General features: G+C 42.4%; 1 protein-coding gene across 1 annotated transcript in view; it reads left to right on the top strand.

Annotated features, from left to right (window-relative positions):
* Nucleotides 1–25999, top strand: part of mycbpap (mycbp associated protein) — a 72983-nt gene that overhangs the window by 36962 nt on the left and 10022 nt on the right. The window contains 8 exon segments of the mRNA XM_055653896.1: nucleotides 3981–4089; nucleotides 9065–9257; nucleotides 10671–10858; nucleotides 13932–14078; nucleotides 16019–16303; nucleotides 16952–17076; nucleotides 19919–19979; nucleotides 19981–20035. Coding sequence (XP_055509871.1) covers nucleotides 3981–4089; nucleotides 9065–9257; nucleotides 10671–10858; nucleotides 13932–14078; nucleotides 16019–16303; nucleotides 16952–17076; nucleotides 19919–19979; nucleotides 19981–20035 — 1163 coding nt within the window.

The following is a 25999-nucleotide window of genomic DNA, read 5'->3' as shown; positions in this document are numbered from 1 at the left end:
AAGTCGACAGGAAGCTATTTATCCACGTACAATGGAAAAGTTTTCTGTACAAAGACAGGACATTGATCAGGTGAGACTGCAGCATGGAGAGTACAGCGTCCTTGGTAACTGGCCGTACGCAAACCCTACAGCTCAATGTCTGTGGACCCCGGAAGTTTTTTTTCAAAACCCAAAGAGGATGCGGACTCCAGTCGTTGAGGCTGGAGGAATGTTGGTTTTTTTTTTTGGGCAAGGGGACTATGGTGGAGGACTTCAGACAGGGTGGGACAGTGGACTGGGCCAGAGACTGGTTAACAATGTAAAGAAACATGTAAGTCCTTCAACATCGCAGAGACGCCGTCTCAGTAGCCTTCCTCTTGATGGCCCCGCCTCTGCGCCTCTCTCTCTCTCTCTATCTTTAGGCTGCTGTGGACCATGTCCATGGCTCCCACTGTTTGGCTCCACTCCCAAAGAAGTGGTGTCAGCCCCTCTGCCAGCGAGGCGTCACCTTCTCCAGCTCCAAGGTTGGTCTTATAGTTGGTCTCTCACCCCTGCCCCCCTGTTCCCCTAACTCCTCCTCCCCTCCTTGATTTGGCCTCTCTGATGCCTCTCTTCCTTCTCCCCTGTTCCTATCGCCAGACCTCGGTGTTCCTCTCTTTCAACAGCTCTCCCGGGTCATCCTCTTCTGGTCCTAGACCCGGATGCGTTTGTCCACTGTCGTCTCTCAGTTTTTCTCTCACAGTACACTCTCTGTGAGCACCTCCAGGTCTCGCAGCACCTCCCTCAATTTGGGCTCAGCCTAATTTCGGTGTTATGACTCTTTTACTGTGTAGTACTTCCTATGTGTCTCAAGATTCCACGCAATTCTCATGCCTGCCCGGATAGCTTTCTCTATTGGTATATGGTTGACTACACTGTTTGATTTCATAGAATCTCTTGCATTCAGAATCCTTCTTCTTACGTCCATTTGGATGCTGATACCTCAAACAGTGAGTAAAAAGTTCTGCCAGCTTGCCCAAAGTACTAAAAGTACTAAAAGCATTGCGAGGATAGGAACTAGCAGTCAATTGGAAGTTTCCCCAAAGAGGATGCGGACTCCACTCAACAAAACAAATGTAAGCATCGCAGTTCTCCCTTCCTCTATCCCTCTCATTCAGCTCCGCTCTGTACTTCATCTCCCGCCGCTCCCCTGCATCTCTCTTTATTGTCATAAACTCCTCCCTTTCTTCTCCCCTTTCCATGCTGAGTCTCCTACCCCCCCCTGCACAAGTATTTTCAACTTTGCTGTGAAGTCTATGTGTCTCAAGACCCTTGCCTGCCCGGGTCCCAAATGACTGAGTTTCTTTCTGTCTCTCTTCCTTCCTTACGTCCATTTGGAGCAAACAGTGAGTGACCTTCCCAAAGTACTAAAAGTACTAAAAATGCGAGGATAGGAACTAGCAGGGATTACATCATTCAGCGCAGGACTTCATCTGCGAGCATTTCTTTTTGCAATGGGTCGGGATTTGCACAGTACAAGTGCAAGTGGACCTTGCAGGTATGTACAGAGATGTCAGGCCTGACCTTCGGCACTAAGGGATTACATCGAGCCAGCGGGATTTGACAATAGACAATGGACAATATGTACAGGAGTCGGCCTTTCGGCACTTCGAGCCAGCTATTCAATGTGATCATGGTTGATCATGCACAATCAGTACCCCATTCCAGCCTTCATCCCATATCCCCTGACTCCGCTATCTTCAAGAACCCTATCAAGCTCTCTATTGAAAGTATCCAGAGAACTGGCCTCCAATGCCCTCTGAGGCAAAACATTCCACAGACTCACAACTCTCTCTGTGAAAAAGTGTTTCCTCATCTCCGTTCTAAATGCCTTACCCCTTATTCTTAAACTGTGGCCCCTGGATCTGGACTTCCCCAACATCAGGAACATGTTTCCTGCCTCTAGCATGTCCAAACCCTTAATAATCTTATATGTTTCAATAAGATCTCGTCTCATCCTTCTAAATTCCAGAGTATACAAGTCCAGCCGCTCCATTCTCTCAGCATATGACAGTCCGGCATCCCGGGAATTAACCTTGTAAACCTAAGCTGCACTCCCTCAATAACAAGAATGGGGTCAAGGAAAGAGCGTTCACGTCGCGGCCCTGTTTCCACCAATCTTTCCACCACCACGCACAAGAAGCACAAGAAGCGACAAGACAGACATCATTGTACGCAGATGCTGAGAAGTGTGTTCAGCTCTGGCTGAACAACTTCTAATCTTGTGTGTGGACTCGACAAGAAGAAGAATAACAAGAATGCCCTTCTTCAAATTAGGGGATCAAAACTGCACAAATACTCCAGGTGTGATCTCACTAGGACCCTATACAACTGCAGAAGGACCTCTTTGCTCCTATACTCAATTCCTTTTGTTATGAAGGTCGATTCACTTTCTTCACTGCCTGTTGTACCTGCATGCTTTCATTGACTGATGAACAAGGACCCCCAGATCCCATTGTACGTGCCCTTTTCCCAACTTGGCACCATTTAGATAATAATCTGCCTTCCTAATTTTGCTACCGAAGTGGACAACCTCACATGTATCCACATTAAACTGCAACTGCCATGCATCTGCCCACTCACCCAACATGTCCAAGTCACCCTGCATTTTCATAGCATCCTCTTCACAGTTCACACTGCCATCCAGCTCTGTGTCATCTGCAAATTTGCTAATGTTACTTCAAATCCTTTCATCTAAATCATTGATGTATTTGCAAGGGTCAGGATTTGAGGTTGCCTGATAGTAAATTCCCATAAGATTATATGAACTAATATTACTTCCTGTTCTGAAACAATGTTAGTTTGTGTCTAAGTTGCGGTATTTGCATTTTATGAAATGATGAGACGTAAATTGGTAATGCAAGAGACTGCAGATGTTGGAATCTTCAGCAAAAAGCAAACTACTGGAGGGCCAGGATACATCAGAGCAGGGAGATGGACAGATGCCATTTCGGGTCAGAACCCTTCTTTAGACTAGTGGATATTGATTTAGACATGAATTGGTGCTGAGCAGGGAATAAACTGAGCATCATAATTGTTTATGTTGGTGAAAGTTAGGATAGGAATATGAGTTTGCTATCCATGCCAAAAAGGTGGAATTCTATGAACCTCAGAATGTTGAGGACAGACCAGCATCCAAAGTAGCCACAGTATTGTCAATATATACTTCCCAAAGACAGATGAGTCACCTTCAATGTACAGGTAGTGGTAGAATATGGTGGAAGTTGATGGGAATATTGGATTATTGTAAGATTAATGTGAATGGATGCATTGTGGTCAGGTCAAAGGGTCTATGTTCATGCAGTGTTTGCAGTGTCCATGCAGTGTCTATCTTATCCTCGTCATACTTCTTCTTGAAGAGGCCCTGCCATCTCCAGCCCTTGGTAAGCTGTTTTGTGCAGACCACAGCAGACCCCCTAGGGTTAGTGACGCTAACTGTTGCATACTGAAGAGGGTCTACAGATGGTAATGACTGGCCCAATGAAAATTGTGCGTGGTTTTGGCAGTACTATTCCTAGTCCTCATTGGTTGCGTTACTCATGGGTGTTATCACCCATGTTTTAAAGCAGCTACCATTGTCTTTTAGCAGCTAGTCCATGTGTCTTATTGGAGCCATGAAGAGATGTGAAAGGATGAAATTAAATGTTCTGTGAGATTTTTCAATTGCAACGTTTGATTTAAATTAAGTAGTTGTCAAGTTATTGCCACAGTAAGCATCAATATGCTTACACCCAAACCTAGCAGATAAGTTACTTCCCTCATGTTAGCAATAGCTTTTGTACATTTCTTTGTCTGATGTAATTTTAATTAGTTCCTTTTAATTATGTTTTTTTCTTATAATGATGTGATCATTTATTGTGTGAGGATGTGATTGTTTGATTAAACGATAGCTCTGCAATTGATCAGCGGGTGATGATATTGATAATTATGATTTCCAATACCTCTTTTTTTGTTCTTTTTAGTGATTTGCTGGAGAACTACCCCGACGTCATTAATGAACCAATCATTGGTCCATCCATTATGTTCTGTGGACATCCGGCTCGTTGGATAAAGGACTCCTGTTCTCATAAGGTGAAGAGGTTTCATTCAGTGCTTCTTGATGACTCTTGTTAATAGGTGGAGCATGTGGATAGTGTGGTAGTTAAGTTACCATGACACCCTTTATCTTCTGTGCTTGTTTCATATCTAGCCGGTACTAATGGAAGATGAACAATTCAGTATCTTGAAATGATTTATATCAATCCATAACACTGGAGAATCAGAGCTTGCAAAGGGGTTGAACTGAAGTACATTATCAAGATAGATTAAAGATACTTGTTGTTGTGAATTTTATGGACAGTATACACTGCAGCCCCAGTGGTTAAGAATATTCAGGATGACAATTAAAGCAATTGGTGTTAATTTTAAATGTTCCCAGAGCTGTTCTCATTTAGGAAAGTGAACAATTACATTGTTGACATGCCTTGTGAATGGTGTAGATGCTTTAGAGATCAGAATTTGGTCCCCAGTCTCAGAATGCAGACCTCGATGCTGCAATCACAACGACACACTTGTGGTCCAGATAAGTCTTCTGATCAATGGTAACCACTCCACAATGTTGATGCTGGAAATTAATTATGGTAATGTCCTTGAAATTTTCCTGAAAGAGGAATTATACATTAGCTCGCTGTTCATGGCCATTCACCTATATTCAGCCAGTGCTAATTGCTGATTTTAACCCATGTATTGTCCGTTTTGCTGTTTGCAAGCACAGACTACTTGATCACCTGACGGTGATATGTAAGTCCCTCACTGCATGGTCAGAAAGGGTGATGCATCAGCCTCTCCCCTTTGGTCTTCTTCCTTCTCCTGCTGTCTATCTGGAGGAAAAATACCTACATGACAGATAATTTGAGGGAGTGCATCAAATTATTAGAAAGTGACAACATTCACTGCAAAGTATTGGAGTGAATCTCCAGCACAGTCTAGGCATTTAAACATAGTAGAAACATAGAATTTAGGTGCAGGAGTAGAGGCCATTCGGCCCTTCGAGCCTGCACCGCCATTCAATATGTGGCTGATCATCCAACTCAGTATCCCGTACCTGCCTTCTCTCCATACCCCTGATCCCCTTAGCCACAAGGGCCACATCTAACTCCCTCTTAAATATAGCCAATGAAGTGGCCTCAACTACCCTCTGTGGCAGAGAGTTCCAGAGATTCACCACCCTCTGTCTGAAAAAAGTTCTTCTCATCTCGGTTTTAAAGGATTTCCCCTTTATCCTTAAGCTGTGACCCCTTGTCCTGGACTTCCCTAACATCGGGAACAATCTTCCTGCATCTAGCCTGTCCAACCCCTTAAGAATTTTGTAAGTTTCTATAAGATCCCTCTCAATCTTCTAAATTCTAGAGAGTAGTCTAAGTCTTTCTTCATAAGACAGTCCTGACATCCCAGGAATCAGTCTGGTGAACCGTCTCTGCACTCCCTCTATGGCAATAATGTCCTTCCTCAGATTTGGAGACCAAAACTGTACGCAATACTCTAGGTGTGGTCTCACCAAGACCCTGTACAACTGCAGTAGAACCTCTCTGCTCCTATACTCAAATCCTTTTGCAATGAAAGCTAACATACCATTCGCTTTCTTTACTGCCTGCTGCACCTGCATGCCTACCTTCAATGACTGGTGTAACATGACACCCAGGTCTCGCTGCATCTCCCCCTTTCCCAATCGGCCACCATTTAGATAATAGTCTGCTTTCCTGTTTTTGCCGTATGCCGTTTAAAGTATGTTTTTGTGTGGGATCTGCAATAATCCTTCTGGTTGTGGGTTTCCTTGCTAGAGCACTCTCCTCTTTTCCCTTCAGCCCTGACTGGAATGATGCCCAAGTAACAAGAGGTCAGTCTCTGTCCTCAGTAGCTAAGATAACTGAAATGTGGTGAGCACGACTGAATGCTGTGTCATAACTTAATGATGCAAGCTCCACATATGCCCTATATTTACCATGGTATTATTCATGATTGAACATAAGGTAGACATTTTTGGAATTGAGCCTGTTGCCATCAATAAAGTTGACAATATCTCTTAGCATAATTTGTGTTCATTCCATCAACAAACCAGTAAACGTGTTATCTGCTGAAACAAAGCAATGTATGTAAACTCCATGATGTAGTAGAAGGACATTTACTAGGAGACATCACCAAAACGTCCAGTCCCAGCCTGGAAGGAGACAGAAGCAAAAGATTACGAGCCACTGTGACCAAAGACAAAGTAGTTCAGGCACAGCTCTGGCTGCATAATGCCACAGCTCTCTATCAACACCACCAGGGAGAACTCAAACCCACAAGAAGCACTTTTAGGACATGAGTTGTCTCCACTTTGGCATTAGAGGCCCTACAGTCCAGAGCACATCTCCTGCCTTTCCATGTCCTTGGCAGTGGGCAGTGTTCAGGTGCTCTACATCTCCTCCATCTTATTTTGCAGGAAGGTAGACAAAATTGCTGGAGAAACTCAGCGGGAGTGGCAGCATCTATGGAACGAAGGAAAGAGGCAACGTTTTGGGCCGAAACCCTTCTTCAGACTCTTCTTCATTTTGCAGGAAGACGGATCATTTTGTGGATCATTTACCAAACCTCCCATATTCCTTTGTCTACCTGAGGACTCAATGGTGATTCTGATTGAGCCCATTATAGCCTTTGTATAAAGGCAGGATTAAAAAACCTGAAATTAGTTATCAATTTTACTTGTATATTGTCCAGATATCACATCCTGCTACTATGCTCCAGGTTTTCTGCACTTGATAAAAGACCAATTATGTGACAACAGATCTTTCCAATTTGCTGAGTATTGGGAGACAAAGTAAAATTGGAGCACGTACCACAGAAAAAGATAGTCCCACACACACCTGTTTAGTTCCATACTATGTATTTGTGCTGGCTTTACTAGGAAATGGAAAGTTCTATTCTAAATAATTGTCATATCTCAAGTCGATCTTAAAAGTTTAAAAAAGTATAGAGATGACCATAAAAAGTGCCTAAATAATGAAATATTCTTTGTGTCGTTAGTTCAAGTTCAAGTTCATGTGAGTTTATTGTCATGTGTCCCTGTATAAGACAATGAAATTCTTGCTTTGCTTAAGCACACAGAAAAATAGTAGGCATTTACTACAAAACAGATAAATGTGTTAATATACCATGATATAAATATATACACACATGAATAAATAAACTGATAAAGTGCAAATAACAGAAAGTGGTTATTAATAATCTGAGTTTTGTCCGAGCCAGGTTTAATAGCCTGATGGCTGTGGGGAAGTAGCTATTCCTGAACCTGGTTGTTGCAGTCTTCAGGCTCCTGTACCTTCTACCTTTCCAGCACTGCCATTCAATACGATCATGGCTGATCATCCAAAATCAGTACCCGTATCCCTTGATTCCCTTAACCCTAATAGCTAAATCTAACTCTCTCTTGACACATCTCTCTCCTTTCTTGATCTCTCTGTTTCCATCTCAGGAGACAAACTATCACTTACTACAAGACCACTGACTCCCACAGCTATCTAAACTACAACTTCTCTTATAGAAACATAGAAATTAGGTGCAGGAGTAGGCCATTCGGCCCTTCGAGCCGAATGGCTCTTGTCCTTGTCCTTATACTGTCTCTTGTAGATCATCCTACTATCAGTTTCTCCATCTCTGTCATATCTGTTCTCAAAATGTGACTCTCCACTCCAGGACATTTGAAATGTCTTCCTTTTTCAGGAACCATAGCTTTATGAACAAAATAGAGAGCGTACAGAGGAGATTTACTAGAATGTTGCCTGGGTTTCAGCAACTAAGTTACAGAGAAAAGTTGAACAAGTTAGGGCTTTATTCTTTGGAGCGCAGAAGGTTAAGGGGGGACTTGATAGAGGTTTTTAAAATGATGAGAGGGATAGACAGAGTTGACGTGGAAAAGCTTTTCCCACTGAGAGTAGGGAAGATTCAGACAAGGGGACATGACTTGAGAATTAAGGGACTGAAGTTTAGGGGTAACATGAGGGGGAACTTCTTTACTCAGAGAGTGGTGGCTGTGTGAAATGAGCTTCCAGTGAAGGTGGTGGAGGCAGGTTCTTTTTTATCATTTAAAAATAAATTGGATAGTTATATGGATGGGAAGGGAATGGAAGGTTATGGTCTGAGCGCAGGTATATGGGACAAGGGGAGATTATGTGTTCGGCACGGATGAGAAGGGTCGAGATGGCCTGTTTCCGTGCTGTAATTGTTATATGGTTATCCCACTGTGGTTGATGGTGCCCTCACACACATCTTCATTTCCCACACCTCTGCTCTCACCCCTCCAGCCCCCAAACAAAAACAGCAACAGCAATACTTGTACCCACCAACCTCCGCATCCAACACATAATTCTCCAACATTTCCACTAGATACAACGGAATTCCATTACCAGTTTCATCTTCCCTTTCCCATCCCCTTCTGCACTCCACATCTCCAGAGATGCTGCCTGTCCTGCTGAGATACTCCAGCTTTTTGTGTCTATCTTTGTATTAAATGCCTTTATAGGCGTGGAATTGGATATATTCCCTGGCTGACATGTGAGATAAGGAATGAGGTAGCTGAGGAGCAGAGAGAGAATTTTAAATCTTCGCTGGCTGCAGGTGAGGTGACAGGTGACTGGAGAACAGTAAATGAAATACCATTATTCAAAAAGGGCAGCGGAGATAAACAAGACAATTACAACCAGTTAGTCTAATGTCACTGCTAGTGAAGTTATAGGAAAATATTCTCAGGAAAGGATTAATCTGTATTTGCAGATGCAGGGATTAATCAAAGATATCAACATTGTATTGTTAGGGGGGGAAATAAATGTATTGAGGGAAATGTGTTTGCCGTAGTCTAGGGACTTCAGTTAAGCATTGACAAGATCTCACATGGAAGACTGGGAATGGCTTATGGAATGGGATTAGATCAGTACTTGATATTTTGTGTGGACATGGAGGAATGGATTGTTTTTGTGGTGTACGGCTCTATCATTCTATGCTGCACTGTCATAATTTCTTACTATTCCCCCAGGATGAAGTTGGTATGATTGTCCGACTCACATTTGAAGCAATGGTAGGTGATAAGGCCATGTCCTGTCTGGAGCTGATAAATGATGGGACCACTGTCATCCACTATAAGTGGAAGCGCGTGCCTGAGCCAAAACATTGTGTGAAGAGCCCAAGTACGGCTTGGATGCAAAGATTCTACTTCAGCACCAATTCAGGTTTGCACTGATTATCACCGGTGATGATCCAAATTTGCACCTATCCTTGAAGATTCTGATTGCCTGGTGTAGGGGCAGTAGTCTTCTGCATCTTATTTCTGCTGTACCTGCATTGGCAGTGTTTGAAGAGACATTGTAGAGAAAAGAGCTATTTATCTTCACCATGGTGGATTTCCTTTTAGATTCAGCCCCGTTAACCCAATTTATCCATACCAACCATCAAGTAGACATTTATACTATTCTTATTTATCAGCACTTACTCTGTAGCCTTCTATGCCTTGGAGAGGCAAGTACACATCTAGATACTTCTAAAATATTTTGAGGGTCTATGCTTCCACTCCCTCAGGTAGCGCACTCCAAATTTCAACCATCTTCTAGTGAAAAAAAATCTTCCTTATATTCGTTCTAAACATCTTTATCCGAGTACTCCTGTTAACTTCCACATCTTTGGCCACTGTAAATGTTCCTAGTGTGGAGGGGGGGGGGGACATTAATGAGCATATGAGGATAATTTTAAAAAATATCACAAATCAGCCTCCCCACCATCAACTCAATCTACCTTTACGTTGCTTTGGTAAACTAGCAAACATAGTCAAGGACCTTTTTCACCGTAGTCATTCCATCTCCTCCCCTCCATTGTCTGGCAGAGGATGCAAAAGCTTGAAAGCATGTCCCACCAGACTCGGGAACAGCTTAGTCTCTGCTGTTATTAGACTACTGAACCATTCTCCCATAATTATGGTGTAGTTTCCACATTCCAACCTATCTCATTGTGGACCTTCGACGTTCTCTGTAACTGCAATGCTATAAAGGTGTAACATTGTATTTTACACTCTGGTATTTTTCTCTTTGCACTATCTGTGCATGAATTGATTGTACTCGTGTACAGTATGATTTGACTTGATAGTGTGTAAACAAAGCTTTTTACTGCATGCAGGTACACTTGACAATAATAAACTAATTTCAATACCAATAGGACTCTGTGAACATCAAGGTAAATCTCCTCGGCACCATCTCCAGAGCACTCACGTATATTTTACACAGTAGTGACCTGAACTGAACATTATCTTCCAGAGGTAGCCCCACAAATGTTTAATGAAGCCATACCGTAACTTCCTTGCTCTTATGTTCTGTGCCCCGTCTAATGAAGGCTAATATCCCATATGCATTCTTAACGCTCTACTGAGTTGTACAGTCACCTTCAGGGATCTAGACACTGTATACTAAGGTCCATCTGTCCCTCAATATTCTCAACAGTTCTACTATTCGCTGTGCAGGTCCTCCCCTGATTAGAACTCCCAATATGCATTACTTCATACTTATCATGTTGCAAGTATTTTTTCAATTAATTGCAACTTGTTCATTCAAATGACACAATTTCTGATTATTTCTGTACGCCATTCTGTTTGCTAGGAGTCATTCTTCCAGGAGAGACAATTAATTTCCCATTCACCTTTAAGTCACCGAATGCTGGGGTCTTCACCGATATCTGGGAGTTTTGCACCCACCCAGTGTTGTTGGCTGGGGCATCTCTGCAGGTGGCACTGTGGGGTGTGGCTCTCTTTGCAGATAGGAATGAAGAGACAAGACAACAGCTACAGGTCAGTACCATGTTGGGGGCTTACTACTGCCTGTACTGAAGTTCAAGTCAGCCATGTGACTGTACTGTCATACGGACCAATACGGTGAGGTAAAGATACAATGAAAATATTGCTTGCAACAGCATTATAGATACAAAAACTCAGACAACTCACAAAACATAAATTGTACTTGAATTACATGTAAATTCTGCAAGAGTAAAAATAAAAGACAAAGATAAGAAAAAAAACTAGGCATTAGTGCAAAACACATTACCTGCATTTATGAATCTATTAATATTCGTTTGCCATGTCTTTGGATTTATTTGGCATATTAACAGACATGAAGCTTCTTTACTGGGTTTGTTTTTTCAAGTCTAAATGTTATCTTAGCTTCCTAGACCATCACGGAGAACAGTTAAAAGTCAGCCAGATGGCTTTGTGTTTGGAACTGCATATTAGTCACAGTAGAAAAGGACAGAGCATAGTAACAGAAGTTAACAATTTAACCCTCAGGCATGCTATAATATTCATGGAGGCATAGAAACACAGAAGTTGGGAGCAGGAGACCATTCTTCAAGCCTGTTCTGCCTTTCAAAGTAATCACAGTTGATGTGTCGGAAAGAACTGCAGATGCTGGTTTAAATCGAAGGTAGACACAAAATGCTGGAGTAACTCAGCGGGACAGGCAGCATCTCTGGAGAGAAGGAATGGGTGACATTTCGGGTTGAGACCCTTCTTCAGACTAATCATGGTTGGTCATCCAAATCCTGTGCCCTGCTTAGCTTTCTCTCCATGTCTCTTGATCGTTCCAGAGCTCAGAAAAATATCCAGCTTCTTCTTGCATATTTAATGATTTGGCTACAAAAGCTTTCTGGCTGGAGAATTCAACATGTTCACCACTCTGTGCGATAGGAAATCACAACCCTCTCTTCATCCCAGTCTAAAATGGCTTACCCATCGGATTGCAACCTCTGTTCCTAGACTTGCTGATGGCTTGTAACGCTTCAGAAATCTAAATAATGATGGCAAATGACCATCAATTCATCCATTATTTCTAGAACCATTTTATAAATATTCTAGAATGCAGTCTATCGAGCTATGGTGATTTACTCGTCATTAATCCCTTCTGTTTCTCTAATGCTATTTTTCCACTAATATTTGTTTAATTATGTTCCTCTTGGTGGACATTGCTTCCCAATATTTGTGAGGGAGTTATTGATGTCCTCCTTTGTGAGGATAGAATTAAAGTATAAATTATTTTGTCTGCCCTGTCTCCATTTCTTATTGTAAATTCCCCACCACCTACATTTGCCTTCACTAATCTCTTCTTCTTCATTTTACAGCCAGATTTTTTTCTCTTAATTCTTATACACAGTTCCCCTTTCCTATTCAATCCCTTTATCCTGCTAGAAATTACTGAATTCCAAGATGAGATTTGACATCTCTTTTTGTATCTGATACCATCCATGGTTTGTTTTAAAATCCATGGTAGAGGCACTTGTTTGGTTTAATTTTTGTGCCGATAAGGATTGGAGCAATTCTTTAAATGCTGGCCATTATCTAACCATTGTCTAACCATTGTCAATCATTTACAGAGTATTTCCAATCTATCTCAGCCAATTTATACCTGATTCATTCTCACACTCCCCGTTTTAATCAAGAATTTCACCACATTGTGATCGCTTCTCTGCAATTAATGCACACAAGACTGCTTATTGATCCATTATCATTACACAATGTCCAGTGTAAGCTGGCCTGCTCTCTAGTTGGTTGCGCAGTAGAGTGGTCCAAGAAGTTATCATCAATGCGCTCGAGAAATTCTTGCTCTACAATTTTAGTACGAATAAAGTTGTAACCTTATTGCATACACCTGCAACTTTCTGTTAGTGCCATTCTCTGCATCATCACCAATGATTCAAGAATGTATATACAACCCCTCTAACATTTTTATGCCTTTGGTGTTCCTTAGTTCCACCCACACACGTTCCACATTAATATTCACAGAGCTGGGATTCTTTCCCACTATTGAATTAATTCACTTATCTACTAATTAATTCTACTTACACCCTTTCCCTTTTTGCCTGTTCTTCCCAAATATTAAGTTCCTCTGGATCTTCAGTTCCCATCCCAGGTTACCCTAAACTTGTGCCTCCATATTTGCAACTATATCATATTTACTCATATCTGTTTATAGTTAATGTATCCACTGTATTGTCAATACTTCTCACTTTGGAACTCAATATCTTCAGGCTAGCATTGTCCAATGAGATCATGGCAGATCTTTGCTTTAACTCCACAACCTTTACAAAAAATCAACCAATGTTATTTGTATACATGAGATTTTCAGGCTTCCATTACCCATTGCTTCACTTTTGTTACTTATTTTACAAAAATCCTGGCTCAAGTTTCATGGCTATATCCTTCTAATCCTGGAAACTATAAACGTGGGAATAGTATCAATATATTTTCACCAAAATTCAAGTAAGGCACGTTTCTAATCTGATGCAGAGCAGTTTTGAAGGCTGTGAAATTCAATAATTACTTAGAATTGCAGACTATAAGAAGGTAAGGTTCTTTATAAAATGCAGATATTGAAAATGAAACCTGTGATATGTCAGCTTGATATGGATATATATTTGACTTTTGAGAAGAAAGCAATGAATGGAATGAAGTATTTATACCATCCCAGGGACAGTCAGGGAACAATTTATAACAACAGCGTGGATTCATGCAAAATAGTCAAAGGTAATGATAGTTGTATCAGACCCAGCCAATTGTGCTGGACAAAGTTGAAAAATTCTTAGGTTCAAGGAAGATCTAATCCACTTCTGAGACAAAACATTGGGATGACACTGAAATTACAGCGGGCATGAGATGCACTTGCTAAATAATCTTTTGTCAGCTGTTTGGAGAATTAACATTTTTGAAAGTGATAAAATACTTTTTAGTTTTAGAACAAATGCATTGCTATTTTGAAATAAAAATTCCAATTATGAGACCACATTCACACTTATTCTGGCAGTTTGTGCATGGTAATGAATTGTCAGTTGGCTAGTTGAGATTGCTCTTCAGCAGTTTGCTTCCAACACTTCAGGTAGAACTTGAGATGAAGGAGAAGATGGCCATTGTTGAACGCATCCTCAACAAGGTTGTAGCTGGTGTGCAAACGCCACAGAGGTCTCAGTCTCCCCCTTGGGCTCCACTCGCCGAGGAAGACATCTTTAAGAAGAATAACCCCAAGGTAAGAACTTGTTTTTTCACTTATAACAGAATTTAAAATTCTTTATACATGTGAATACAGAAAATTTCCAATTGTAAATAAAGTTTATTCTGAAGTATAAACCACCCCCACCCTCCCCAAATTCTCCCCTTGCCTGGGCCAGATCTGGAGAGGTTACGTCGTGGTCTCTGAATGCGGGATTTCAGTGGGTTGATCAAGAGGGAGACTAGAGCCAGAGTGGCATGGTGCAGATGTCCACAGCCCAAACAAACTTGGCACCAGTTTCGCTAATTGTGAAAGGACATTGACATTTAAAGCCATGTAAAAAATATGTAAAGTGAAGCATTTAATGTTTTTAATTTAAAATAATAAAAATTGTAATATTTTAAAAATGTTAGAGATATGTTTAATCAAACACATTAAAGTGCGTATAAATAATTAAAGCATTTTTAATGTTGTGATCACCACTTTGCCTCCTAAATCGGTATCTCACTTTGAAATCGATGAGATCCAAAAGGTGATTTCTGCAACCTTCACCCTTGGACTCCAGGCTCAGCCTCCAGACTTTCCGAGTCATGTTCTGCATGCCTGGCAGTTCTGAACTTGTCTCATGGCTGTAGGCCAACAGTTCCCTTTGGAACCACCAGCAACACATCCTGCTCTTCTCACCAGATTAAACTTTGCAGTTCCTTCAACATTTTCTAATGTTCTCTAATAACTAATATGTTGTTATAAGCAAATATTGCTTGTCTTTCTGTCACATCTTTCACGTGAGAAGAAAAGCTCATAGGTTTATATGGGTCTAACGGTGGCAAATGGTGTTGGGAGAGTGGGAAGACATAAATGAATAACGGAATGGTTGGAGATTGGAACCATAGCATTTTCCAGAGCAGAATTGTTCCAGCTCAACTATCATTCAAATACATTTTTTGCAGAAAACACAAAAACCGCAGATGCTGGAAATTGAAATAAAAATAGAGAATACTGGAGACCATGTGCAGATTAGAGTAAACGAGTTAGTGTTGAGGTTATACACAAAATGCTGGAGTAACTCAGTGGGTCAGGCAGCATCTCTGGAGAGAAGGAATGGGTGACGTTTCGGGTCGAGACCCTTCTTCAGACTGAGTGTTGTTGTTGATTCTTTCTCTGAAGAAGTGTCATTGGCATGAAGCACAAACTCTGTTTCTCTCTCCAAAGATACTGCACAATCTGCTGAGTATCTCGAGTATTTTATTCTGATTTTATTTCATGATGACATTTTTGTTGATGTCGGAAAGTGAGGGAGTTTCCACTTTGTCCTCTTTAACTTGGTAGAATGGCAAAGCAGTTCAGGCTTTTGTTCATGCTTCAGCAAACTGTGTCCAGTTCTGACTCTAATCGGTGTCACATTCTTCCCATGGCCATAAGGGCTTTTATGGCTGCTCCTACTTTCTACACCATCCCAAAGTTATGTGAGAGGGGGGTGGGGGGGGGAGGGCAGGGCTGGTAGTGAGTGATAGGAGAATCAAGGGCATCAGAATGGGGATAGCTTGCAGTGAAATAATTGGGGGAAGGGATTGTTGGGAATTCTGTGAAAGCTTTCATAGATTTAATGGGCTGAATGGCTTCTTTCTGTATCTGAGAAATAAATAGCAAAACTTGGACATTCTAGAGAATCGGCTGGAAATGGCTTCTCTAGGGGTTTTTGCAAATGCTCTATCAGTTATGGCTGAATGATAAGCCATCCTTTTCCACCACAACATCTACTTGACCTCTAACAATAACAGAGTGCACTAACTGCCAAAGCGCACTCATATATTATTCCAAAAAATGTACATAAACCAGGAGGGATAAAGGAAAAAAAAAAGATAAGTTCATCATAACTATTATTAAGATTGTTATTCTGTTCATATCAGTGCACATGAACAGTTGTTGGGTGAATTTGGTAACTATTATTTAATTCATTGTTTCCTCCTCTGTAGCTGCATTACAAGTACGATACAGTACAAAGTCTAAAGGAATTATGGAAAGAGTGCTTTGTGCCAAGTAAAGATGAAGGAGAAGCAGAAATTGGAAAGCCACTTGTAGATGTGAACATTGCTATGGTGATACAAACATCCTTGACCTCAATCCATTCCCCAAACAAGAGTTCGCTGGATTTGGAACTTGATGAGAATGATAAACCTCCTGATGACGCCTTGCCAGCGACTGTTCAACCTGTTGAGCCAGAACCTCAATGGGACCTATCTGTTAGTTCTTTTAGACAGGTATAATTTCTTTGAGTTTATTGTGAACATGATCAATGATTTTGATCTAAGTATGCTATGAAACCATTTTGCCAAACACTTGTGCTTGGTCTGCCAAGGCCTACACCCCGTTCCCTTCTACCATCTTCCACTGCTCCCACCCCCACCCCCCACCCCCACCCCTGTGCCCCACCCCCACCCTCACCTCTGTGCCCCACCTGGACTCACACCTATTTCTCTCCTTCCTTTCCCCTTCCACCTACATTCCTTCCTCCAGCTTTATGAATCCTGACAATTCAATCATTTTGTCTAGACCAATCTTTTCATCTCTGGCCTTTGTCTCTGGAGAGAAGAAATGGGTGGCATTTCGGGTCGAGACTCTTCAGGCTCAGTCTTCAGGGCTGAAGAATGGTCTCGACACGAAACGTCACCCATTCTCTCCAGAGATGTTGCCTGTTCCGCTGAGTTACTCCAGCATTTTGTGTCCATCTTCAGTTAAAACAGTTTACAGATTCTGGTGTTTTGCGCGTGGGAACTTGCTGTGTGCGTTCCGAGGGAGAGTGGTAGCATTAAGGAGGCTTTTCAGTTCTGAAAGCGGTTATCCATATTTGTAGCTGATTTTGAGTGTATGAGGAATGCTTCTGATTATATACCATACTTCTTTGTCAGGATGTGCTAACATTGCTGGAAGATGAACAGCAGAAAGAGAGGGCCCTGGAACATCTCAACTTAAAGATGCTGGAACTCTACACAACATCAATCACAATACAAGAGAATATTAACTATAAAATTGTGTAAGTGGCACTCTACATCCTTGTTATTTTATTCTGTTTTCCTTCCCTTCAAAGATAAGCTTTCAGTGAAACACATATTTGTCAAATCACTGAGTGGAATAGTTGACTTTTTATGAAACCATCAAAATATTATCAATGCCAGCAAAAGGGAAGCTATTTTGAAAAAGCCACTTTGCAATCTTGATCCAGGGTGTTTCTGGTATTCATGAAGGTATTTTTAAAATATGCTGAGGATATTGGTATTAGTATTGGTTTCTGCTTTCACCATCCTCTCAGTCAGTGAATTCCTCATTCCACCTCTCTTAACTCAACTTTCTGCTAATTCTGTGTCCCCTTTCATTGCCTTCTCTGTCTTCATTGGTCGGTCTGCAATGGAGGGAATTGACAGCTTCAAATTCCTGGGAGTTAACAGACCTGATGACCTCTCTTGGATCCAACACATAGTTGTAAGGAAGGATGAACACGGAATACCAACATCTCTACATTCTTAGATGTTTAAAGACATTTGGCATGTCATTGCATACTTTTAACAAACCTCTGCTGGTATACTTTGGAAAATAACCAAATTAGTTGCATCATGGCAAACTTGGAGATGTTACATTTAATTCCTTCATCTAAATTTGTTAATATATATTGTAAATACCTGGGGTCCCAGCAATGAGCCTTGTGGCACCCCACTAGTCACTGCCTGGCATTCTGAAAAGGACCCAATAATTCATACTTTGCTTCCTGTCTGCCAACCAGTTCTCTATCCATGTCAATACCTTACCCCCAATACCATGTGCTGTAATTTTGCACACTAATCTCTTGTGTGGGACCTTGTCAATGGCTTTTTGAAAGTCCAGATACATCACATCCACTAGCTCTCCCTTATCCATTCTACTTGTTACATCCTCAAAAAATTCCAGAAGATTAGTCAAGCATGATTTCCCTGATGAAGCCTTAAGAAATCAGGCTTGATTTTACTTGACCTGCCAGGGGAAAGATGTCTTTAGTATAATTTAGTTTAAAATCGTTTAGTTTAGAGATATCGCATGGAAACAGGCCCTTCAGCCCTTTGAGTCCACACTGACCATCGTTCACACGTTCACTGGTTCTATGCTATCCCACTCTCCCATTCCCTACACACTTGGGCAATTTACAGAGGCCAGTTAACCTACAAACCTACACTGCTTATTCATCTTGTCTCAGACTTTCAAATTTATTTACATTTATTAAATCGTCTCCAGCTTGCTTTATTCCAAGGAAAGCAATCCTTGTCCAGCCAGTTTCTCTTCATAATAAAAAATTTCCAGCCATGATGACAATGTTATTACTTTCATCCTTGCCCTATCAAATACTGTCCTATCCCTTCAGACTGTTACAGACCCCGTTCATCAGTCAGTTAGTTGCAACATGCCAGTTCAAATTTAATTTGACAACAAATGTGTGATTTTGACATTTAGCGCAGGGACCAATTCATTTTGGTTGGAGTCCCCAGCACCAAAGTAGAATCACACATGATGACAATGTTATTACTTTCATCCTTGCCCTATCAAAATACTGTCCTATCCCTTCAGACTGTTACAGACCCCGTACAAACTCCGTCAGACACCCATCTGTAGTCAGGATCGAATCCGGGTTAGTGCTGCTGCCCCCACCATGTCCCCCCCATTTGGTATGTACAGACCATCTGAATGCCAGTTCAAATTTGGATCATTTCATTAGTCCATTCCCTTTACCCTCATCTTGCAGAGTATTGTCCTTCAAAAATGTATCAGATTAATTTGACAACAAATGTGTGATTTTGACATTTAGCGCAGGGACCAATTCATTTTGGTTGGAGTCCCCAGCACCAAAGTAGAATCACACATGATTCATTATACCTCTTAGTTTAGTTTAGAGATACAGCATGGAAACAGACCCTTTGGCCATTGAGTCTGCGCCGACCAGCGATCCCTGTACACTAGCACTATCCGACACACGAGGGACAATATAAAATGTTTACTGATCCCAATTAACCTACAAACCTGTACATCTTTGGAATGTGGGAAAAAATGGAGCACCCATGGAAAACCCACAAGGTCACGGGAAGAACGTACAAACTCCGTACAGACACCATCTGTAGTCAGGATCGAATCCGGGTCTCTGGCACTGTAAAGCAGCAACTGCTGCCCCACCATGTCCCCCTCATTTGGATCATTGAAAAAAATCAAATTAGTCCCATTCCCTTTACCCTCATCTTGCAGAGTATTGTCCTTCAAAAATGTATCAGATTCTGTTGTTTAGTATTTCTGAATCTACTTTCACCACCTTTAAAGATCATAACCGCCCACTGCATATCAATGTGAACCAAGGTTCGAGTGATTAGCACCAGTTATCTCAATGTTCCACACTTTTCCTAATACTGGTTAGAATTTTGTTACTCCACAATATGTGTAGCCATGGACATAAACTGCAGGCCATTTGGACCCTTGAGCAAACTTTATTAATTCAGGTCCTCTAAACTGCAACCTGCCACCCTTACCACATATCTTTGCGATTACCATTTGGCAAAGGTCTTGATTTCAATCTTGAAAATGTTCCTGAAATCTCCCAAAATGGACTGGTTCTCATTATGAGACAACTTAACACTGTTCTAAATTTCTTAACAACAGAAATAGTTCCTCCCTTTCCACAAACTCAATCCATTTGCCTTGTGTTTCTTACCGTCATTAGATTTAAAGTGGGGATGTTTGCTGATGATTATACATTGCTCAACTCCATTCATAACATATTAAAACATTTGTTATACATGTGAGTAAGTTGCTGTCTGATAAGTCTATTGCAAAGAAACAGTTTCTCCATATTTCTTTTGTGACAGTTATCAGCTTTGGGTAGAAGCACTGGATGGGCTGGTTAGTTACTCTATGCGGCAAAGGGATAATACTGGGCTTGCCTGAAAAGGAGACTGAAACCTTGGAACACGTGGAAGAAACATGTAAGTTACAATAAATGCTACTTTCTTGTGCAATCAGTGACTGGTTAGAATACAAAAACACACACTTACAGATACACACACACATCAGTTAAAATAATTAAACCCGGCATACAACCCAGCAGTATGAATATTGATTTCTTGAACTTCCAGTAACCCTTCTTTTCCCTCTCTCTCCGTTCTTCCCCCACCCTAGTTCTCCAACTAGTTTCACTGTCCGTCTGAATAATTGTCGGTCTGAATGCCTCCTTGTCACCTTGCCCTCAGCTAACAATAAACCATTCTACATGTCCTTATCATCGTCTGCTTTGATCTGTCAATTTCACACCTTACCCTTCCATGTATCTAGACTCCCTGCCCCTCTGACTCTCAGTCTGAAGAAGGGTCTCGACCTGAAACGTCACCCATTCTTTCTCTCCTGAGATGCTGCCTGTCCCGCTGAGTTACTCCAGCATTTTGTGCCTATCTTCGGTGTAAACCAGCATCTGAAGTGCCTTCTACACAAAACAAATTAAACATGTATTCCTCACACAAGATGTAGTAACATTCACCAGCATTCTATCTGCTTAACTAACTGTTGGAATGTAGCCATTTGGTTCCTTGAGAAATAACACAGGTAGACGCACAATGTTCCTATTGACAGTTCCAAATGCATATGTAAACCATCACCACTCTGTGACCTGACACTAAACTTCCCTTTGTCCTATATCTTTGATTTTCTAGCATTTATGTGAAGTCTGATGGTTTTACATTGTCAGATCTTAGAGTATCAAACATTCTGATAATTTGTCCTCTGTACTTTAATTTATAAGAGATTCAGTTGTTGGCACCAAACAAGATATTTCAACCTGTCCTATCAGCACAAACTCACCAAAAAAGGTAAAGCAGTTGATGCAGTGGAGATGGTGGTTGGGTAAATTCAGGACCATGCAATTTAAAAGTTCAGTGAAGTAGAAATAAACCCATTGTTGATCCACTATATTCCCAGGGGATGCAAGAACAACAGTAATGGGTGGGCAGCACAGTGGCACAGCGGTAGAGTTGCAGCACCGGAAACCTGGGTTCGATCCCGACTATGGGTGCTGTCTGTATGGAGTTTGTACATTCTTCCTGTGACCTGGGTTTTCTCCGAGATCTTCGGTTTCATCCCACACTCCAAAGACGTACTGATTTGTAGGTTAATTGACTTGATATAAGTGTAAATTGTCCCTAGTGTGTGTAGGATAGTGTTAATGTGCGGGGATCGCTGGTTAGTCCGGACTCAGCGGGCTGATGGGTCTGTTTCTGTGCTGTATCTCTAAACTAAATTAAACTGAAGTAATGAGGCTTAAATATAACTAGAGACATGTTTTTCTCATCTGCATTTCCATAGAACAGGCACTTTCTATATTTATGCCATATTTAAAAAATACCTGACAAGTTTCAATAACAGGTTGACTTTTCAGTCTTTCCCTGGTGATTAATTCAATGAAAAGGGCTTTGGATTGGCTGAATTGAATTTTGCTTTGTGCTACATTGTCTGGATGGATTTTTTCTTATGCTGCTATACTATGTATTTCTTTTATTTGGGAAGTTTTCTTAACATTATCCCAGTGACAGTGTAGCTGACCAAACAATGTCATCCATGTTTTCCATGGTTTCTTCACTTACTCTCCTTTAATAATTTAGCTCCATCTAGTGTTGAGAGTTTCCGTTACTCCTAAAACGTTTGGCAAGTAGCAACCATAGCGCAGGTAGGAAGTTGTAGAAATATTAAAATATATTATTTAGTATAGACCTTCTGTTCCGGGTGTCCAGTGGAAGGGGTGGATGGAGGAGATGCCAAAACCAGATTGAGACTCATCAACACAAAATTGTCAGCAAAAGACCAGAATCACGTTACCGAAAGAAGTAATAGCAATTGAAGATTTTACTTCGGAGTCACGGGAATGACTACGTGAAGAGCCCGCTCAGCACGCATGCGCGGCATTACGTTCAGCCGTGCAATAGCGGCACATCGTGAGTCAGGCGCTCCCGCTACAGGTGAAAGAACGGACCGTCAGGTAAGCTCTGAGGTCGGGGTTTCTTTCACAGGGAGCCTTCTGCTTTCAGGCAGAGAAGAAAGGCTCTTCGATAAACCTGTCCCCCCGCTCGACTCCATGGAGGAGCGTTCCATCTGGGGTGGGGGGGGGCAGCAACAAGGCGGTAGGACTGCTTACCCGGCGCTCCGCTATTTCCCGACACCGTGCCGAGCCCAGCCCGCTAGCGCCTGAGCAGCGGGCTGGAAGTGAAGCCACGGAAGAGGCGTCCAGCCAGTGGCTTCCGACTTGTCGGACGGGGACGTCTCTCCACCCGCACGGGGGGAAAGACAGCCGCCTGAAAAAAACCTGTTCCCTGCTCGACTCCACGGAGGAGTGTTCCATCTGGGGGGGGGGGGGGGGGCAGCAACAAGGCGGTAGGACCGCTTACCGGGTGCTCCGCTATTCCACGACACTGTGCCGAGCCCAGCCCGCTAGCGCCTGAGCAGCGGGCTGGAAGTGAAGCCACGGAAGAGGCGTCCGGCCGGTGGCTTCCGACTTGTCGGACGGGGACGTTTCTTCACCTGCCCGGGGGAGAGACAGCCGCCTGAGCGGCTCCTGGAGCAGGAGCTCCAGCGAGGCGCGCTTCGTGAGGGGCGCTCTCGCAGGGGGAGTTCAGGCACTCCCTCCACAGTGCCTTGTGCACTGCCCATTGCTTCCTCCTTACCCGAGGGTAGCTTTGGTGACCAGAACTGGGCTGGTCAAGAAGAGGGGACGATGGCTGAAGATCTCGGGAGTATGCAAGGGGTGCAGGAACAGGAAGAGCTGCTAGGTGTGGTGGATCGCTACGTGGCAACCCCACGTGCAGGAGGCCGTTAAAGGCCAAACCAGCGGCCAGCATTAACCACCTTTCCAACAGGCCCCTACAGGAGAGGTGGTCAATAAGGCCTTAGAAAACTGCAGCGGATCCTCAGGCTCCTGACGTCAGCCATCACATCGTTTGCTCGTTCCGTGGACAAATACGGAGATGACCACAACCTTCGTAAACAAATCATAAAACCTGCCATAAAATCCTAAATTAGCATATGAAGGATATGGAAGAGGCTTTAAAAAAACAATAATTCCTAAGCAGCAGTACCCCATCGCGTCCATCAGTCGACGTCTACCATATGGGACTGGTGTAAAGCTCGGGGTCCGCATTCTATCCCCGGAAGTCTTCTTCAGACCAGGGCCCAGAGCGGACCCCATGGAAAATGCACCAGCTCCCAACATCACCGCCACGTCAGATGACGTGCAAGACTCGTTGGACCGGCAGGAAACAGAACAATACCCATAACCATGGAGGTAGGTGGGTCTGGTTCCTACCAGCATATAGAAAATAGGGGCTTAATACTAACAGGGGGGAGATTACACCTGTTTTAAGAAGCACGGGAGTCTATCACGAGTGATCAATATATACTCAATTGCATTTGTGGATACAAAATACAATTCATACTAGAAAAATTGCCACCCGTTCAACATTCACCCCAGAGGGTATTTTCCCTCTCCGTTAAAGAAACGAGAGGGACAAGCTAAACTGGTGAGACTAATTACAAAGGGTATCATGGGAAAACATGAACCCTTGGAATTCGTATCAAATATTCGTCACTAAACCCAAAAAAGATGGTGGATGTCGCATCATCATTGACTTAACTTCACTAAATATGTTTGTTAAGTATATACATTTCAAAATGGAAACGGTTGTTACTGCCAAACAACTAATTTACAATGGATACTTCATGACAAGCATTGATCTTAAAGATGTTTACTGTTTAGTACCATTCACAAGGATCATCGCAGATACCTGAAATTTACCTGGATGGGGCAGCTATGGCAGTTTAAAGCATTACCCAATGGGTTCACATCAGCCCAAGATTATTCACCAAGATACTAAAACCAGCTCTGGCAATATTCAGAAGACAAAAACATATTGTCATGGCATATCTTGATGATATCTTAAATAATAGGCAAGACCATGGAATTGACTATGTTAGCTGTATCAGCTACCTAACAGTTATTCGAAACCCTGGGATTGTCTTACATCCAGATAAATCTAAGTTGAAGCCATCCACAATCATGGACTACTTGGGCTTCACAATTAATTCAGTCTACGTGACTGTAACATTGCCAAGAGACAAAACAGTTAAATTGGCACAATCATGCAACAATTTAATGATTCAGACCTTTGCACTGTCAAAACTTACAAAGAGCAAAGGTACATAAAGTGTCATAAAGTTACCCACTGAAGCAATATCAGGACTACAGTGGTGGGCAAAAATCGTTTGGCATAGTTTCAGCCCTATTATCATCACTAACCCTACGTTAGTTATCCAAACAGATGCCAGTGCTCAAGGCTGGGGAGCAACTAACTCTATATCCAGCACAAGTAGTAGATGGACTAACCCAGAGTCATCGTTACCACTTACACTGGGCATTAATTATCTAGAGATGTTGGGTGACTTTTATGGTTTAAAAGCATATGCACAAATATGCATCACTTGCATGTACGGTTACAAATAGATAATACTATGGTGGTGGCCTACATTAACCATATGGGCGGCATAAAATCGGTATCATGCGACAAGTTGGTCAACACAATTTGGCAATGGTGTGTCGAAAGACATATTTGGCTATCAGCAACTTACCTGCCAGGTAAGCTAAATACATTGGCAGACACCAGGTCACATAAATTTAATGACAACATTGAATGGATGTTAAACCCCCAAAAATTTGCAAAAGTTATCAAGCAATATGGCACGCCAGATATCGATTTATTTGCATCAAGGCTAAATCACCAGGTACCTATGTATGTCGCTTGGGAACCAGACCCTGAGGCAGCAGCGGTAGATGCGTTCGCGCTGGATTGGGGAAATTCTTCTTCTATGCATTTCCTCCCTTCTGCCTCATCAGTTGGAGACTACGCACAATACAAATAGACTCTGATTCAGGTATTTTGATAGTACCCGACTGGCCTACGCAGCCATGGTTCCCAATACTCCATGACTCCGATGGTATTCCCCAGTGACCCAGAGTTATTAACACCCAGTGTCGGGCACAAGCCACCCGTTCCATGAAAAAATCAAACTCCTGGGTTGCAGATTCTGCACAAACCACTTCTGGGACTGGGATTATCAGAACAAACCATCGACACCATGTCAGCATCCCTCCGAACATCCACTAAAAAACAGCACTTGTCCAGCATCAAAAAATGGGTGAAGTACTGCTTGGATACAGGGACCTGGCGAACCTTCACCACGATGAAGGACTCAGCTACAGACCCATCAACACAGCTAGAAGTGCCCTGCCTGTCTATTTAAAACCAGCTCCAGGACAACAGGCCATGGGATCCCACCCGCTGGTGGTAAAACTAATGAAGGGTATTTACAACTCTAACCCCCTAGACCAAGGTACACCCATATATGGGATGTCAGTGTGGTCCTGACATACCTCAGGGGATGGCCACCAGCCAGATCCCTCAACTTGGAACAATTTATGCTCAAAACACTCATGTTGATGGCACTTGTATCTGCACAGAGGGTCCAGTCACTACACCTATTGCGACTGGACAGCATGCTCACAGCTCCAGACCAGATCTCTGTCGTTATCCAGGGACTGATCTAACAGAGCAGACCAGGAACACCTAATCCAGTCGTGGAATTCCGGGCTTACCCGCCAGAACCACGGTTATGTGCCATGACCCACCTACTATCCTACATAGACACGACCAAAAATATTCGAGGGAGATGAAAAGCCTTGTGGGTCAGTCATAAAAAACCTTATGGTCGGGTGACGAGCCAAACCATTGTGAGATGGCTCAAGCAGGTGCTAAAATCTGCTGGGATAAACACTAACATGTACAAATCTCATTCCACCAGGGCAGCATCCACGTCGACGGCTAAAAGAATGGACATGCCTATAGACCACATCCTGG

Source organism: Leucoraja erinacea, chromosome 23 (genome assembly GCF_028641065.1).
Source record: "Leucoraja erinacea ecotype New England chromosome 23, Leri_hhj_1, whole genome shotgun sequence".
NCBI lineage: Eukaryota > Metazoa > Chordata > Chondrichthyes > Rajiformes > Rajidae > Leucoraja > Leucoraja erinaceus.
This window is presented reverse-complemented; position numbering and strand designations above follow the sequence as displayed.